Source organism: Stegastes partitus, unplaced genomic scaffold (assembly GCF_000690725.1).
Source record: "Stegastes partitus isolate 25-593 unplaced genomic scaffold, Stegastes_partitus-1.0.2 Scaffold233, whole genome shotgun sequence".
Taxonomy (NCBI): Eukaryota; Metazoa; Chordata; class Actinopteri; family Pomacentridae; genus Stegastes; species Stegastes partitus.
In genome coordinates, this window is record NW_007577964.1 from 614,324 (window position 1) to 633,455 (window position 19,132).

At 44.6% G+C, this 19,132-nt stretch overlaps 2 protein-coding genes across 2 annotated transcripts in view; both read left to right on the top strand.

Moving 5' to 3' along the window:
* The first annotated feature begins 2,044 nt into the window (after window positions 1-2,044).
* On the top strand, window positions 2,045-5,468 carry LOC103357056 (protein L-Myc-1b-like). Its single transcript, XM_008281443.1, has 3 exons — window positions 2,045-2,300; window positions 2,732-3,360; window positions 4,084-5,468. The coding sequence occupies exons 2-3, from the start codon at window positions 2,808-2,810 to the stop codon at window positions 4,668-4,670; spliced, it is 1,140 nt and encodes a 379-aa protein (XP_008279665.1). The 5' UTR covers window positions 2,045-2,300; window positions 2,732-2,807; the 3' UTR covers window positions 4,671-5,468.
* Window positions 5,469-16,284: 10,816 nt separating this feature from the next.
* Window positions 16,285-19,132, top strand: part of LOC103357057 (cytosolic 5'-nucleotidase 1A-like) — a 9,279-nt gene continuing 6,431 nt past the window's right edge. The window contains exons 1-3 of the mRNA XM_008281444.1: window positions 16,285-16,743; window positions 18,326-18,493; window positions 18,674-18,803. Coding sequence (XP_008279666.1) covers window positions 16,609-16,743; window positions 18,326-18,493; window positions 18,674-18,803 — 433 coding nt within the window. The 5' untranslated portion in view covers window positions 16,285-16,608. The remainder of the gene's footprint in view (window positions 16,744-18,325; window positions 18,494-18,673; window positions 18,804-19,132) is intronic.

Below are 19,132 nucleotides of genomic sequence, written 5' to 3' on the forward strand. Positions count from 1 at the left end.
CTCGTGTGTCCGACCTCAGGCCGGTCGCCGGCGACAGATGTCACCAATCAGCGTTTATAGCTGGGGTTTGTCCAGACCGCTGACACGCTTAGGAAGAAGACGTGCACGCTGTGGACCAAACGGATCAATATGTTAGGAGGAGGTGAAAGACCGGGGTGGTGTATGATTTTGACCCGCCGTTGTCTGCTCACAAGACGTTGGAGAACTTTGACCTTTCGCTCGCCAGTGAGCGTAACGCGTTCATTCACGCCACACAAGATAAACCGTGTCTCTACTTAATCATCACCTGGTTCAACATGATTATATCGAGCTTTGTGGCAACGTAATTAAATGTCGCGGGCCACTGGGGGCAAATATGTTTAACTGAGCTGAACTCTTAGTTTGGTGAAGCTGTCGCAGCCCACTTGTAAACAAAGAACAAAAAAAAAAGGAGGTGTTTGCTCAGGACCTTAACATGTTTGCTGCTGAAGGAGCTCGTTCTCCCTGTAAAGCAGATCACTCAACTCAGCGCCACCTGGAGACGCTGAATCTTGACCGTGAGCTCGTCATGCTCTTTTGTGTTAAAGTGCCGGCCGTTCAGAGATGTGCACTCCGCCCAGAAGATGTGAAAATGTCTCTTTGCTTGGAATACAATACACCTATTAGCAGCTCTGCGTTAAGACGTTCAGTATGGAGATGAAGAACCATCACCACTGATTTGTCCCCCTTTGTAACACAAATGAAGAGTCCAGCTACTCCTGAAACTGCTCCAAAGCCACTCAGCTCATATGATACCTGATTTAAAAGGAACTTTCTACAACTGGTTATAAGTAAAAGTACAAAAAAACAGACTGTGTCCAGGCAAAGAGGCCTTTTTCAAGACAGAGAAACTCTTAGTTCTGCTGATTTTAACAAGATTAGGAGAAACTGGGTTAAGCTTAAATGTAATGTTTGGTGTCGAGGTTGGCTCGTGTCAGCGTTACATCACAGGATCACAGTTTTGTGAGACTGAACAGTAAAGACAGCAAACTGGACGCGACCTCTGAGTCAAATGTGTGACCACTGGGCCCACTCTCTCACACGTGTCACGCTGTCGTTGCCAAATGTTCACTTTATGAGAAGTATCATGTGTTGGGGTGAAGCGGTGGGAGACGGATCCTTGAGTAGAAGCAGTGAAACAAAAATGGGACATTTTTAAAACTCCACCTGTTGTAAATGTACTCAAACATTATCAGCAAATTCAACTTTTTTTTTTTCACTATGCGGGAAAAATGGCCCCTCTGGGTATAAATGATGAGGGGTGCAGTTAACGGTTATGTTAAATATTGATTAATCAGTGAAATACAATCATGTTGTCAGTGTTTGATCCATTGAATATCATAAAGTAGTTCATAAAGATTCCTGGTGATGTCTTTAAATATGTTGTTTTGTCCTCTAAAAATCCAAAATGACTCAACACATACAACAAAGAGAAGGAAACATTGTGAACTGTTGCTTGAAGCTTTTATGATCAAATTCAGTATCCCTCATTATTCACTGTCTGCTCTACATATTGTATTATTATTCCTAGTACACTTGTGTAATTCAAGATAGAAGTGATTTAACTGTTTAATTTATTGTTGGGATGCTGCATTGATTCTTCAGGTGGATTACTGTGTGTAAATTTAAAAAAAAAAAAAACAGTATAATGCTAATAAAGTTGTAGGCAGAATATAAATCTCCCACTAAATGCAGAGAAGTGGATTTATTAAGAAGAACTCAGTGATAAGAATCATACAAATAGGCGCAAAAGTGGCAAATAGTATACTTTGCTGAGAAAAACACATTGTTTTTGTGGTTTTCTGCTACAATTTGAACACCCCTGATAATAATAAAGTAAGTGTCGGTCCTTGTGTCCACGGCTGCTGCTGTAGCCGGGGCGGGGCTGCGCGCCTCCCCCTCCCGCCTCTGATGCAAATGAAGGGGCTTACCCGGATCTACCGCTGCAGACATTTCCGAGGCTCCTCCCTGCACTTTTTATCGCCTTATAACAGGATATCTCACTGGCGCGAAAAACGCACAGTGTGGCTTTCTGTTACACATTGCGGGGCGGATCCAGCGCCGCTTATTTAAACCCCGGCGTGTTTTTTTTTTTTTTCCGAACCTCGTTGTTTTGAACTAAACTGCAACATAAGTACAGGCTCCGTCTATATTTGTACCCCCTGGAACAACTCGGACAGTTTTCTTTTATCCGTCTCTTTCCTGCGGACTGTGCGCTCTTTGGACCGCCGAGGGATTTTCAATGCCCTGATTTTGCGCTTTGAGGATTTTGCGGCGACCCGGTGAGTAGTTTGATTCGAGTTGCCTGCGTGTGAAAGTTTCCAATGAGGAAATGGTGCTTTGTGTGCGATATTTAACCCACTCTGTGACTGTGTACCGCTTCGCTGCTTTGTGGAACAAAGCGCTCCCTACATTTCAGGAAATGCAGCCCAGTGTGTTACTTTTACGCACGCACCACCGAGAGTTATAATTTACGCGTATATATAGAGGCGGATTATGTAATAACCGTGTGCGCCTGAACAGAACAGCTTGAGACCATCAGAGCAAAGAGAGCATCCGCAAGATTCAATCAATTATTAATGTGGTCCCATTTGTAGAAAGTAGGCTGTTAGGGGAATGTGATGTCCTGATCCCATTAGGTGGATACTTGATATGTGATCATACATCTGATGGAAACTACTTGCTGATCTCTAATATTTCCTCTCCTGTGCAGGACGTTCTTCAGAGGCCACTGGTGTCATTAGATCATTTCTGGGAATAAACTCTAGAGGATTATATTATCTGGAAACATGGAGTTCGACTGTTACCAGCACTATTTCTTCCACGATTTCGACACCGAGGAGGATTTTTACAAGTCAACCGCACCGAGCGAGGACATATGGAAAAAGTTCGAGCTGCTGCCCACCCCTCCCATGTCTCCCACCCGGACTCTGAGCGATGCTGCTCTGCACCTCCTCACGCCCGGAGACAAGCTCAGCTGGCTGTCCAAAGTGCTGGGTCAGGACGAGGAGTGCGAGGGTCAGTTCATCCCCGACACGCAGCGGTTGTTCGGCAACCTCAGCTCCCACATCATCCGGGACTGCATGTGGAGTAGTTTCTCTGCCAGCAAGCAGCTGGAGAAGGTCAACGCCAGAGTGCCTGCCGCGGCGCCGACCGCTGCCCCCCCGGTGGCACAGATCTCCGTGAGACCGAGCAAAGCGCAGTGCGTCTCGCCCGGTGGCCTGCACGCAGCCGCCGCGGCGGCGACAGACTGCGTCGACCCCGCCGCAGTTCTCACCTACCCGGCAAGCAGCTGCAGGAAGCCGGCGTCGTCTGGCTCCGAGTCTCGCTCTGATTCCTCTGGTAAGGAAGCAGTCATGCTCTAAATTGCCCCACCCTGCCCTGCCTCGGGATTATATTGCCCACTAACAATGCGTAATTTGGAAAGCCGGGCTTCAGTTGCATAACTGTGGTCTGTGTTGCAGAGGGGTTATTAAGTGCAGTGCAGTCACCTTAAGGCTGGATTTTTTTTTTTACTCTTGCTTGGACAATGCGCCACATGCTCGCTCTGAATACCCATGCAGTGTTTTAAAAACCGCGCCCCTATCACTTTTACTTGCATCCTCCTCTATTTCTTTATCTTCCGCTGCCTCTGCATCACAATCAGAGTGCGGTAGAGGGCGGGGTGAGCCAGTCCTGATGATTTATGGCTGCTACACACACACAGTGACAGACCGTGAGAGTAACTCTTTCACATTTCCCAAATTAGGGAATGCCCCCTGCCAGCAGATCTCCCTATTTAAATGGTTGATGAATGCTCCAGTGACAAAAGCCTTAAACTCTGCAAACCTTTGCCTGATTGACCTCTGCTGTTAACACCTCACCTCCTGCTCTGCCCTCCTCACACTGAGGAATGGTGATCTGCTTGCTTGGTTAAGGAATGCACTTCTTTGTAGCCAGTTAGGTTATATTTGGATCCAGCTTGACCCTGTGGAGCATTTTGTAAAACAGATGACTTTGCAGTATCTTCTGCATGTGATTGTTGTTCAATGTGCATTGATGAGTTGTTCTCCTGTTTGATGACAGATGATGAAGAGGAAATCGATGTGGTCACTGTGGAGAGCAAACAGAACCGGGTGCGACTGGTGAACGTCAGAAAGCCGGTGACCATCACGGTCCGTGCAGACCCCTGCCCCAAACGCTTCCACATGTCAGTGCACCGGCAGCAGCACAACTACGCCGCCCGCTCCCCTGACAGCGAGCCGGAACCTGAGGAAGAAGAAGAAGAGGAGGACGACGAATATGAAGAGGCGCCTCAGAGCAAGCGGACCTGCTCGTCGTCCAGTCAGCAGTCAGGTTCTAGTAGCTCCCAGCCAACGTCCCCCTCAGAGACTCCCCTAAACTCAGACACAGAGGACACTGATCGCAGGCGAAACCACAACTTCCTCGAGAGGAAGAGGAGAAACGACCTCAGGTCTCGTTTCCTCGCCCTGCGGGATCAGATCCCCGGCCTGGAGTCGGCCAAGACCCCGAAAGTGGCCATCCTGACCCAGGCGACGGAGTACCTGATGGAGCTGCACACCAGGGAGAAGCGGCAGCTCCAGGAGAAGAAGCGACTCCGATCCAAACAGCAGCAGCTTCTCCGCAGATTATCTGAACTCAAGCGCTCTTGAGACTCTCAAACAAGTGTGCTTCTGAAATAAACTGCCTCACTCACAGTCAAGGACTCACAAGTTGTCACTTTTGAAAAGCTACCCTTTTATAGAGCAACATGCCTCATGTACATAGCTGTGAATTTTGTTGGGAATGCATGCATATATGGCTGTGGGCTTCCTGTGAATTGACTGTGCTGGCCTGTAAACCTGTTATGGGGAGGAGCAGCGTTTTGTTTTTTATTTTTACTTTTTTTTTTTGCACTGTGTTTTAGTTATGAACAGCGGGTAATTGGATTGATTTTAATAGCTATGACCAAGATATTTTCTGGTATGCGGTGATGTGAAATCACTTTCCAATAGTTTACCAGTGTGATAGTGAACATTGTAGCCTTCAGAGTGTGTGTGGAGATTTGGTGATGTTTTCGTTTCATCATTGCACATGGAGTAATGTGTGAATGCCTTTCTGTGTACATAAGAGTGAATGAGCCTGCTCCTGGTTTGTTTGGTTTATTTTCCGACTGATTATTTGATGTACAAATTGTTCTGTAAATAATAGCTTATTGCTCCTGGTGAAGGAGACCGAGCTGAGAGTTGTCACTCGGGTTTTGCTCCTCTGTTTGATGTGCCATCAGGCACTAAGATGCTTCTATTTTGTTAAGAAAATAGGAAAAAAAAATGGAAAAAGTGGCACTGCTGTACTTTATATTCACACGTCACTTTGTGATTTCAATGCTTCTTCTGATTTTTGTTTGATTTTTAGAGCATGCTAACATCAATAGCATCATTAAATTTTTATACCATATTTGCATAAAAAAACCTGAAGTCTTCTGTTTTCTTTTTAAATTGTAATTAAATGTTTCTCAGTGTTATGTGGATAGGCACAAGTTACTGTATTCACATATAAACTCAACAATTTGACCTTGCTGTCAAATTGGATTTAATCTCAGCTTCTATTAGTTTCCATGGCTACCTCGCTCACCCTAAACTCACAATATTGTGAAGCCTTGATCTAAATGTTTGAAGTAAGAGCAGAGAAGTGAGAGATGACACTAATTTTTCATGCCTCGCTCTGATATCCTGGCTTAGATCCACCACACGCTGATGTGGCACTGCCTCTCCAGAAACGTGACCTACTATTACACCCATATCAGCTGTAAATGAGGGCAGATCTCAAAAATGTGCAAACTTATGATTTCCGGCATCTTGCTGATAAATGTGCACTCCTTGTGCAGCGGCGGCTCGTCCTCAGAAGGTTAGACTCAACTTGTCCTTGAGAGTCGTCCTTGAAGAGAGTCTGTGTGATTTCGTTGCAGATCCTCCCCTCTGCAGTGGCTGCTGCATGCTGGGCACCTGATGTGCTCTGAATTAGGTCACACACACACACAAAAATACAATCGGTATCTTTAGAACAGTCCCCTGGGTTTGGAGACAGGGGTTGTGTGAACTGCTGCCGGGATCCTGCGTGGCGATTTCATGCAGGTATTCTGTGGGAGAGTGTCACTGCTTCATGGAAGTGGCTGTAAAATAGAGTGGAAATAGAAAAAGTAGAAATCTGTGCCTTTAACTAGCGTCTGTTGGTGGAATTGGTGGGTGCTGCAGGACAGTTAGATCCCTACATGCTATTTTTGTAGATGTTTTTGACTCCATCAGGCCGTCATTGGGTGAGTCCACTTTGAGCAGAACCACATGTTTCCATTCACTCCCTTGAAGCTGAATTATTAATTTCAACATAGAATTAATTCAGTATAAAGTCGACTCACGATAAACGCCAAATATGAGGTAACATGGGCCACATGTGGGTTTCTGCTCCGTTGATGACCTCGACGACGAGTCCCTGCAGGTCTGGATGACTCAGGTTTGAGCTCACATTTGTTTAATAAACTCAAAGCAGCCATTTGGTTCAAGTAGAGCCTGACAGACGAGCCAGACACACCCTGAACTCCAACCGTCTCACACCTCGCTGGCCTTTGTTATGGCCGGACCTGGTTGCTGTTTCACCTGCCTGCTTTCACTCCCTGGGCCCTATTTTTGGCCCCGAGGGCATCGTTTTCTGGCACAGCTGAACATGTTTCCCCCTTTACCCCATCAACATTTGGTCTCCAAAGACTCATCTGGGAGAAAAACAATGCGACCATACTCACTTTCTTAACAAACCTGTCGTGCTTCCGAAGACAGAACTCGGTGCATTCTTCTTCTTGTACTTCCTTGGTTAACTGAAAACAAGCCAAAACACACACAGACACAAAAAGTGTATCAAGTAACACAAACCTGAGTGAACATAGTGATGAAGACAAGTCACGGTGCACTCAGATGCTCCTCAAGATTGTCATCAGCTGCTGCAGCTGTTCGTGCTTTATATTGCATCAGGAAGTGAAAGAAAAAATCAGATATCAGGTCATGGTCCACCTAGAAGCATCCTGTTATCTCATGACCAGAAAATTCATTGGAAATGATACGAAAAGAAAGGAAGGAAATAAATTTTTAACTTCATGATTCAAATTCAAATAGCTTCTCCAACAGACGTACTACAAGTTGCACTCAAGTGGCAACACAGCAAAGTATTTAAAGCACAATGTTGTGGATTCAAGTGAAATTATTGCTGGTCTTTTTTATTTCTGGAAAGATCATATATTGATGTTGTTTGGTTTATTTGAAGCTAAAGCAATCAGGCTTGTGTTGAAATGGTCCAACGTATCGTAGATCTGAGTTCACCCAGTGAGTTGCTTTAAGGTAAACTGTGCTACCTTTGTGTCAGAACGTGTGCTAAAGTTGACTATTCATACTCAGGGGTTATGGCGCTCCTATGTTCCAAAAAACTGTTGGTTTTTTTTTTTTTCCCCTGAAGGAAACAATGAGGTAAGAGGAACTCTTTGTCCCGTGAGATGCTCTGACGGTTAACCTGCCGGACCTGATTTTCTGCTCTTAAATTCACGAAGCGCCCACGCTGAGCAACTCCTGAACCGCCTTTGTGATCACTTTCACACACGTGCACGCTGAGGATGTCTTCCTTCTCGAGCCTTTTCTCAACATCAGCGGGCTTCGCTTATTCTTCCGCTAGAGCCGTCCTCTGAGCTAAATATCTGACGTGTATTAGCAGGAAATTTTTCACACGTGTGTCTTCACATTTCTCAGGGAACAAGACAGCATGTGACAGCTTTAGTGGTGGTCAGACACAAGTGTGTAAATGTGTATGATCAGGGTGGGACTGTGGAGAATTGATGATCTGGCTGGCTGGTGAGCCGCCTCTGTCTGATTTATAATCCTCTGAACACACACTCGTGCCCTTCTTTTTTAGCCTTTTCAAGTTCATATATATTTGCTGTGATACTAGGGGATGTATCTTGCACAACACCTACCTGTTGGAATAAGACCTAAAAGCTAGCTTTGATGCAACAGAGCACGCAGCATTAACACGCACTGCCAAGTGGGAAATCCTTTCATTAAACAGTGGCAAATATGAGTAACAGGCTAATTGCATGATGGATTCAATTTGTGTTTAACAGAGCAGATCAGAGCCGTGCATAAGGGTTAGATAAGAGAGCAAAGTTCATGTCTGAAGCAACCTTTACAAATGACAAATTAACACACATGTGTGGGGGTGTATACTCTCCCTAGTTCACTTTATCACACATGGTTAACAATAGACTTCAGCCTGGTTATATGCCCAGTGATCAAAGAACGAGGCTTTTGTCATTGCGTTCATGCACTACATCACCTCCGAACAAATGACTCAACCTGTAAAACTATCAGAAAACTGCAAAAGCAGATGAGCACCGCTTATCTTTGGCAAGTTTCCCAGAGCAGAAACACAACCAGTCATACTCGCTGAGCTGGTATTTCTTGCTGATAAGCCGCCATGGAGATTGAATCTGCAGTTTGCGACTGTAATTCACAACCTTGTCTTAATTGAGCAACTCAGACAGTGCATCTGTGTTCTTGGAAAGTGAGGGGATCAGCTTTCGCAACGGTTAACATCCCCTAGCTGTGGTGAATCTCCTACCTCTGCACTTTCAAATAGAAGAAGAAAAAAAAAAAAAAAAAACACAGACACACAGAGGCATTGAGCAATATTTCCACCATGTTAACTGGTTGTGTTCTGACTGGCCTGGTTTGTATGGCGTGTATACATTGCCTGTTTACACAGTGGGGCAGAGGAGGAAACGGACCATTAACACCCCGCACTGGTTTGTGATTCTAAGAGCATGGGAGGACTGGCTGCTTATCTGTGACCTACATGTGGGAGAATATGGGCCATATAATATAGGCGGAAGAAAAACAGGCTTATCTTAGGATAACCTCATGATCTCCTGTGTGAGAATGAGCAGCAGCGGAATTAAATAATCTCCCATTAGGAGGCAGGGACTCGGCTCAGGTCGTGCTTTCGGGCTGTTACATGCTCGGAGGAAATCAGCTGGGGGAGAGGAGAAGTGGAATCGCTGTCATCCCTCTGTTACTCAACTCCCTCTACACACACCCTTCCCCTTATTCTATTTTCGAGTGGCTGACGGTCAAGGGAGATGTGGAAAACACAAGCGGGAAGAGACGCAGAAGCTTGTTTGGCAGGGCTCCTGCCGCACATACGAACGCTTCGCAGGAAAAACTTTCCCCACGATCGCAGTTCTCGGTCTTTCTGCCTACTGACCCACATTCCACCCCGGTTGTGTCACTAGAACTCAGAGTTCCAGTGACACAACCAGGCGGCTACTCTACATCTGATCCTAATGAGGCTGTGAACCCACTGAAAAAGCCCATGAATATGCTGGCATGCAAGAAGGCGCCTCCTTTCACCCCCTGCCGTCCGGTTGCTCAGTCTTCCCTCTTGTTTCCCCCGTCCTTCTCCCTCTTATAGCCCCTCTTCTCCTGTCTGCCCCCCTCTTGCTCCTCAGTCTGCTGGCTCCTGCCCTCCCCTCAGGTACTTATCTCCAACCATTTGCTGATCTAGGTCAGTCTTCTGAGCTTGGTTTCTCTCCCTCTGTGTGTTGCTCGCCCTCCCCATCCTAAGGCCAGTGTTACGTAACAGCGATGATTCAGTCGGAACAGGCTGTATATGTTCCTGTCTTTGGATACATCTGGCCCCAGCTGACTGGTGTCAAACCAGTGTTTTTCTTTTAAACCGCAGCCAGTCCAACAAATTGGTCTGCCTGAAAAACCAAAATAAACACAAAGGGCGGCACAAGTTCCTGTGTTGTACAGCACAAAGGGTTTTTTTTAATGTTTATTTTATTTTATATTTTTTTGAAGCTGCTCCTTTCCACAAGAACTTCCGTGACCCTCCTGAGCTCACACAGCCATCTCTGTAGGTTAGTAGTATCTGAGATAAATTCAGGAGGGTAATAATCTAATCTGGAGCTAATCCTAATCTCGTTAGTGTAAACACTGCTGCCATCTGGGCCCAGACACACTACAGCTCTGATTATAATGAACCCATCAAAAGGTCTTCAGACCATCACACTGCGTGAGCTGTCGGTGGCTCACGCTAAACTCTCTGACCCGGGCTAATGACACAACCACGCCGAGGATAGACTGACCAACAGTTAATGACTGAACAAACAAACGCGTCGCCAACACTGTACATGAGCTGATGCTGATAAAGCAGATGATTGGGATGAGAGACTGGAGAAAAGCCAAACGTATGTGGTGTGAGGACATATGAGTAATCTGTTTCTATAGTGTCTTTAGGCCATGGAAAGGCAGCTTTAGCCGCGGTGATGTAACCATGATGCTGGTTAATGGATAATCTGGAGAAGGGAGGGAGGAAGGGAGGGAGGGAGAGGGGCCCTTAACACCGACAACTACTGTGTTGGCTTCACCCTGGCAACCCCCTCATCACCTCCACTCCTCCCAGTACACACAGACTGGGAGACAGAGGCTGAGGTGGCCTGAGACTGGAGCTGGCAGCTTCCATTGTACATTTAGCTCCAAATAATTATATTCAAATGTATTCTGTGTCTTGGTTTTTATCGCATTCAACATGAAACACCAACGTGAAACCTGGTAATTGATGTGCTTGTATATGATTGATTATCCAGGTTCTGATTGTCGGTGCAGATCTATCTCCGACTCCTCTGTTTTCAGCCACTCGCTGTCATTTCCATGCTGATGAATTACCTCAGCAGGTGAGGATGAAGCCACTTTATTTTCCTGCTGTCGTTGCTGCATTTATTGTTTTTCTGGGTTTGGCTTCTCCCAATTTATTTCTTACCATAGACGGGCAGGAGTAACCAACAATAACATGTATCCCTAAAGCTGCTCTATACTACATTTTTGTATTAAAGTCTCTCTTTGGTTGGTAATTTAACCCCTAAAAACACAGATCTGTGAATCAAATGTACACATTTAGTATTGTATTTGTTCACATGAAAATAATTCAGATTACATTTATTCTAAAAAAGCATAACGTCACAGAAAGTCCCAACAAACCAAGCACACATTATTGTTAGATCTGGAAAGTTCTGAAATCTCAATCACCAACCCACTGCGGTTTCATGCTAGAACTGCTCAACCAATCTCACCAGAGGGAGTCTGTGGCTGATCTAATTAATACAAGTAATGCAAAAAGGTTTACTTGCGGATACAAACCCACAGAGAGTTGTCACTTGAGTTTGCAGTTTCCTGAATGCTTCAGCAGATCTCAGACTATTGTTTTGGTTTCGCTGCCTGCTAGTGTACCTTTTGGTTCACTCTCACTTGTCATCAGTGTCGTGTCCAACTTCAGCGAGCAGCTTTGTTTACGTCAGAACCCACTATATGCTACATGTCAGAAACTAGATGATAAACACAGCCTTAAGCATCCCATATGTCAATCAGAAGTTAGTGGAGCTGGAAATATTGGACTTTAATTCTGAACGTGCATGGACACAAACACAACCAGAGTTTAATATTAATGTTGTGCCATTTCTTCTTGATACACATTAACCTTAAAAGTAGATGTAATTGTTGTCATGTCTATGATAACATATGTCTTTGCCTTACATGTTAACAGCTTTGTAACTCAAACCGAGCCACCCGTCACACATTAGAGCATCGCAGCATCTCAAACCAGGCTGTGTTGTTTACACGCACGCACACATAATTTGAATAGCACAAAAAAAAACCCTCCAGCATACCAGTAAATGCCCTATTTGGCACTTTCCCAAGATGCTTTTGAATGCTTTCTACCACACATTTGCAAACTTTGTTTTACTTTCAAAATAAAGCGAATCTATTCAGAGGTGCCAAAGTAAGTGAGATTACAGCGAGCGTCTCATGAAATATGCTGGAACCTGTTGCCGAGCTTCGTCCGCTGAGCAGCAGCTCGACGCACAGCCTCTGCTGCCCTCACAGCAAACGGCCAACTTTTGTCAGCCAGCAGATGTTCCATTGTTTGGCTCCGTGGTTTAAGGTTGCTTCAGTTGAAGTTGGGACACTTGCTGCATCTTTTGAATTTAGCCTCTTTGAGTGCCGTCACCGCCACCAGGCCCCCTCCTCCACCACCCGATACCCAAGCTACTCAGAGAGGGGGGCTTTACCCCTCCCCCCTATCCCCTTTAACCCTCGACAGACCTCATAGTTGTTGTCCCACCACCACAACTACAACCCCCCCACACACACACACACTCTTCTAGATCTCTTCCACTCTTTTGTCTGGGCCTCGGTCAGACCTTCACTAATCAGCACCCCACTACCGCGCTCGCAGGCCAATTTATTGACCAATTACCGCAGCGTGGGGCTGTATTTGCATCAATATACATTCAAAAGCTTAAATGCAGATCCACACACCCCCTCAGTGTCTGTTATCAGATGGTGAATGTATAGTGTATAGATGCCTCTGTTTGCCTTGCATGCTTACAATTCCTTCTTTTCAGCCCCGTGTCTGAATGTGACTGCTGTTGTCGTCAGTGACCACCACTGTGGAGCTTATGTAATAATCACTGCCCTGTTTTCCTCTTGCCCACTATAGGCCTGTGTGTGTGTGAGTGTGTGTGTGTGTGTGAAAGACTGAGAGAGACAGTGTAATAAGATCTAGGAAACACACAGGCAGCACAGACTTCCTGTTTTTGTGTCGAACCCATTGGAGGCAGGAAGCGAGAGGAGCTGCCGCGCTGCTTTCTTTCTTTTTTTGTTGTTGTTGTTGTTACTCTGCGATGGGTGAATTTTGCCAAAAGATAATTTGTGCTCATTCAGGTGCCACCCACTTATTTATGCTGCACATTTAGGAGGGTGGGGTGACTCTGGGCTTCTGCAGCATCTCTGAAAGCTAATAACAGCAAATCCAATTATGTCACTCGAGCGCGTTGTGGGTGCGGGTAAATGTCTGGGATGCCACCTCAGCAAATGACCTTCGTATGGGTCCTCTGCATCGGTGGTGGAAGGTCGCCAGATCGTATCTCAGCAAGAAAAGGAAGGAAGGCCTTGATTCGTGTGCGATAACATCATGTGTGGCCGTGGGTTTTTTATAAGAAGGCGTAGGGTTCAAGCCAGAACTGGGTAGAACCTCAGTAAGAACAAAGAATCTGGTGGTGGCAAACATGCCTGAGTGGCCTCTTTGAAGGACTGATTAAGGTTATAATAGTCATCTGCTTTGCCTCAAGCCTTCAGGCTGTGTGTTGGTTGGTGGTGGGGGGGTGGGGCCTGATAAGGGGTAGAGGGGGGGTAGTCCAGGCTGTTACCCTCTTTGTTCTGGCCCGCTCCACTCATGCCTCCTTTTGTCTCCACCCACAGTCTACCACTGAGAGAGCATTATCTCTCTAGCTGTCTCGCGCCAAAAAGGGAGGGGACGGCGTGTTGCTTTTTTTTTTTCCTTCCAGCTTTCTTTCTGTTTCCAGAGGTACGTTTTTTGCATCTGACAGGTTTCCAGGGCAACTGCAGGTATAGAGTAGGTGTGCAAAAAAGCTCCTTGAGTCCTGCTCGTACAGTCCCCGGCTCCCTCTTTCTCTTCTGTTTTCTGTGTGTCTCTCTCTTTTTCTCTCTAGCATTTCCCGCCACTCCGGCAGGGGAGGGGAGTGGTGTCACAGCCGGTATGAAGAAAGGCTGGCTCCTCTGAGCCTCGCGCCAAATGCCGGTGTTATTCAAATCAACTCAGTGGGTGCGGCCCAACTGTCTCCATGTCCTGTTAACCCCCTCCGAGCTCCAGACTACAGCACAAAGGCAGACACCAGTGTAGGCTGAGGGCTTTGCTTCTTGAATGGTAAATGTATCCCTGATGTTTCACAGATACAGCAGAGTGGGAAGTCTTTACTTGCTGCCAACTTTTGACATAAAAAAAAAAAAGCAGTAATTTGGATCAATTATTAACTTTTTTGCTCTTTCAGGCATAATGTAAAGCTTTGATAATGTCACATTTTACAAGCTTTTCTTTTATAAAACAGGGTGTTATTATCTTTTGAGGAGCATATATTAGGTTTATTCCTCTAAAGTCATAGTTTTATTAACAATATTCATCACACTGAACATTCCTGTCAGCATGTATTCTAGCTTTGTTTCTAAAGTTTAGGTGTTTAAAGATTTGATGCTACTGAGGTTTTCAGATCAACTTCCTTTCTCACACTTGCAGAGTTTCTCTTTCACATCCTCTTTGTCTACAACGCCCCGAGGAATGAATGAAACCGTGAAGCTTTCAGAGCACACCGAAGGCTGACTGAGCTTCTACTACACTCTAGTGGCTGTAGCCTTAAGATGCACTGAACACGCAGCGACGGTTTCTTCTGGATTAACTGTTGTTCCTTTTGTATTCAATCCACATATCTCCACTGCCGGGACACACAAGTTGTAGATTGTAAATAATTTTCACCTCACAACATTTTTTTTTTTAAACAAAAAACCCTAAAATCCTGAAAACATTGTATTTGTTGTTACTCTTACCATGAAGGTTTTGTAGTGATTAATCAATTATGTGTTCCTATAGACACATAGAGGAGCACAAAGGCAGGAAATGACTGTTTTGTCCCACAATTATGACAAAGTAGGGAACTATTGCTTCTGCTCTGGTGTTGGCATCTTAAACCGGTTTAAATCATTTGAACTGTGAAGCTTTGAGCATTTAAATAATGCTTCAGAAATGGGTCAAAAACTTTTAAAATGCTGAGGCAGAATGTTTATTTGAGCCTGATTCATCTTAAAGTGCCTCAAATGTAACTTATATTAAACAGTTAATTCAACTTATTTGAATAATTATTGAGTTTTAAAAATGCAAAACCAGTGGAGTTGAATTGATTAATCTTGAGAAAACAATAATAAATAAAACAATAAACATGAAGTTGATTGAACATCATTTGCTTCAGTGACATCTTCTCCGAGTTTTATCGGATGCTTTATGATGTCACATGATACTTGCAAAGTATGAGAGCAGACGGATAAAACGCTATTAGAGTTGCTTAGAATCCAGACAATAAAAGACACATAACCTTGATTTGTCCTCAGTAAATCAATAAAAGCTCTTTGCGTCTGGTCCCCGGAGAGCCTGGAGGAGAGTGTGCGGTTGCAGTCGCACAAACACGTCGGTAATGTGGCCGCAATCACAAACGGCACTCTAGACTGCTGGCTTCATGGAGACAAGTGTAATCAACACAATCTGGAAACTATAAAGAGCAGCATGAGTTTACACTGAAAACTAGTGAAAACACCTTTTTAATGTGTTTGTTTGTAACAGTGTTGATGAATATGAGTTTACGTAGACTTGTTTGTTGACGGTATATCTTCTATATTGCTGACAGGTACATAAAAATGACAGCCATAATGGATTGTGTCCTGTATGTGCACGTTAGGAGGCGCCTCCTTTTGTCACTTGAGTCCTTCCATGTATGTCCGCCTACTGTTTTTCTTCCCAAAAAAACCATCTGCGGCTGGCAAACTGTCTGTTTGCTGTGATTAAAGCAGAGCTAATACCAGCAATAATGCATTTATGCTCTTCAAAGCGCACAACATGCACTTTCATCTTTGTTCCCTGCATCACCTGCCTGCTCCTCTGACTGGTGCCATATTTGGAGGCTTTATATTCAGTCTAGTGTCCGCACAGCCAATCACGTTGAGGTGTGGGAGTCCCAGCTGGTCTGACTCCCTGGCGGTTGCCTGGCAACTGGGACTGCTGCTTCGTAATTCAATCCCTGGAAACATCCTGCAGGGGTTTACGTTGGAAAGAGGCAATAAGAAATTATTAGCAAGACGCACCGGGGGGAAGCAAATGACCCAGGATGGACTCCATTTCCCAGACTGCTGGAGCAGGAACGTGAGATGGTAGTGTTTGATAGGGAACGCAGTGCACATGGGATACACAATGTTCCTACGCAGCAACATCTCACACAAAAACAATCATAACCGTCCTTATAACGTAAAACGATCTAATAATAGAGCGTGAGAAAATAGCTTTTACTGTCATGCTCAAAAACATCAGACTCTTCCTCTCTATTTGGGGCAACTGAAGCATGAATACATTACAAGCATCACGACACAGCAGTGCTCAGAAACACTGGCTTGATCTGTCCAATAGGGTGCAACAACCAGTTGTCACTTACATTAAATCACAAGCTCTGCTGCTGCTCCAAGGAATTAGACACTGCAAGGGTTAAAAAGTGGGAGGACGCAAAATGGCTTGAAGTCAGGAGTGTGTGTGTGTGTGACACGGAACAACCAGAAAGACAAGAACAGAAGAGCTGAGCGAGGAATATAATATGCATGATGCTAAGAGATAAGCGGGAATTTTTGCCTTTTTCTGAATCGTTTTATTTCTGCATCTCTCTCCATCCTGCAACATCTCTGCCTTGCTCTGCCTTTTTTTTTTTTACAGCATCTGCAGCTGCAGTCAAATTGCTCTCATCTCTTTAAGTGCACTGGGCCTGAATTCAAATTGTGTATGAGTGAGTAAGGACTTTGTTTGGGAACTCCTGCCAAAGAGAGAGATCAGAAAAGTGAGCCATCAGAGGACACACTGGGACTCAGTGTGGTCCAGGGAGAGCGAGAGAGCGGTGAGCCGTGAGGTAAAATGAGTCTAAACAACGGTCAAAGTCTGACCGCCAGTGGACAGGACTTGACCAGGAATAGCAGCAGCGGCCGAGCACCCTGGGAAGATGCTAGGACAGTTTTGAAGCCGTCCACCCCAACGAGGAAACCTAAACCAGTGAGTATCTCTACAGCTTGACTTATGCAGCATCCATGTGCAGGAACAGTTTCCACAGCTTTATAAACTATCAGAGTTATTGACAGCAAACAGGATCCCTACTGCGCATATAAGAAGTGAACTATGAGCTGAATTATGCTGCTCTTACTTGCCGACCAAGACACTATCAAGGCTATTTATTCTCCATGACGAATGACGAACAGCAGACACTGACCCCTCAACTTGCTCAAAATCTAACTTTAGTAAACACAGCAGGAGGGTTAAAGCAGGTCGATGCATCTTTTATAGCCTTTAGTCAATAAATTTACATAGCAATGTGTCTTGGTGAAACACGATAGGAAGGTTAGCGAGGCCTTGTTGTGTTAGCTGGAAACTGAGCGAGGTATCGAGGTGTCTTGTGTCAGATCAGGTGGAACGTTCTCTGTGCAGGATTCAGAAACTTCATTTGGATTCCTTAAAATGCAAGGACTGATACAACTTCAGGCACTTTTAGGCTGAAGTGAGGTGTCTCCTTGCAGGTTTCACATCAAAATAACTTACAGTTTTAACAGATTCAGCACGTCAGATTCATTAAGATCGTATTTATAAGGTTCAGGCTACTCAGAATCATTAGTTAATTAACTAATTAATTATTAGGATTAGTTTTAGTTTAGTTTATTTTGCTTTATTAATCTCAAACTACACACACACATATATAAATACAGAATAAGTAATGCGTATATAAAAGAATTAGAATTAGAATAAAACTTTATTGATCTTTATTGAAATTGCTACACCAGAAAAAACAACACAATACATAAGCATTACTGAGAATTTAAGTACAATATTCAATAAAAGAGAAACAAAACAAAACAGAAAAGATCTGATATAAACACAATATTGCACATACACACACGTCAACTTATATCTAGTTTGAGAAGGAACAGAATGAAGCAAAAGCTTATCTAGTTCTGCCCCTTCTTTACAGTGTCAAAAAAACAACAACAAAAACGAACAAGCTCATAAACAAAAGAACAAATAACCAAGACCAAGATCAATTTCTACATATTCACCCAAGGTGCTCATCATGAAAGCAAAGCCACAAAGCATCCCTTGTACCCTCATTCCAAATCATTATCTAATATCCACATAAAATAAAAGACCACAAGCAGCTATGTGCACAGTTTTAACTTATAAAACAAGAAACCTCTCAGAACTAATAGTCAAAATACGAGCTGTGACACAGACTGATTATACAGTCTCAGCCTCCAACGAGTTAACGAGCTCCAGCCGCTCTGGTATGTGGACCTTCACTATCAGGCTCTTGTAGAGGAAAGTACTTCATATCGCGCTGTCACTTCTCCTCCGTCACATCAGCTCACTTAGTTTATCCACCGTTGTTACGTCAGGAAGGAGGCAATCAAGCCTTTATTGCATTATTCCTGCCTTCTGGGAACCGTCAGACAAATCAGCAATAGTTTTATCAATATTCAGCTGACCTCTGCTCAGAATGTGATCAGTCTCCTACATTCAGATCTCTGTCACACCATCATCATCAGCTCTTCCACAGAATGAGATGTTTATAACCTGTCGTCCTCCACAGCCGAAGCCGGAGAACGCCGTCACCATTGCCGTGTCGGCCCGAGTCCTCTTCACCATGGAGAAGGAGCAGCAGATCTACGAGCAGCAGGGCATGGAGGAGTACATCAAGTATCAGGTGGAGCATGAAACGGAGCCGTTCAGCCCCGGGCCGGCCTTCTCCTTCGTCAAGGTCAGAGATGATGGAGAGAACCACTGTGTTAAACCCAAAGCAGGGCAATTCCTTATCAGTGTTCGTGCCTCTGGAGGACGAGAACCCACGCTAACACGCTCATCCCCTGCAGTGATACATCATTATCCGCTTTTCTTTTTTTTTTTATAACTCAGATGTGTGTTTTGGTCGTGTTCCCAGGCTCTGGAGGCTGTGAACGCTCAGCTGAGGGAGCTTTACCCCGAGAGCGAGGAGCTGTTTGATGTGGTGCTCATGACCAACAACCACGCATACGTTGGATTAAGACTCATCAATACCATCAATCATCACCGTGAGTTGCCAAAAGAAACGATAACGTGTGAAATATCCTCTTTGGCCTGGTGTGTGTGTGTCCTCCTCCAGCTCCGTGTTTTTAAAAAGACCTTCAAAGCCCCAGTGTGTAGAATTAATGTGAGCGTTTTTCAATCCGTTTAATTTTTCTCTTTGTAGAAAAACGAGATAATCTTGTGTTGGTGCAGTTTATACACGCTGCCTTTAGTTCATCTCAGTGGGATGTGTGCACTGCAGCTGTCAACACTTGGTGTGATTGTGTCTATCCTACACATTTATGCAACAATATGATCACAAACCATAATGACAAAGACTGGATTTCAAACCATA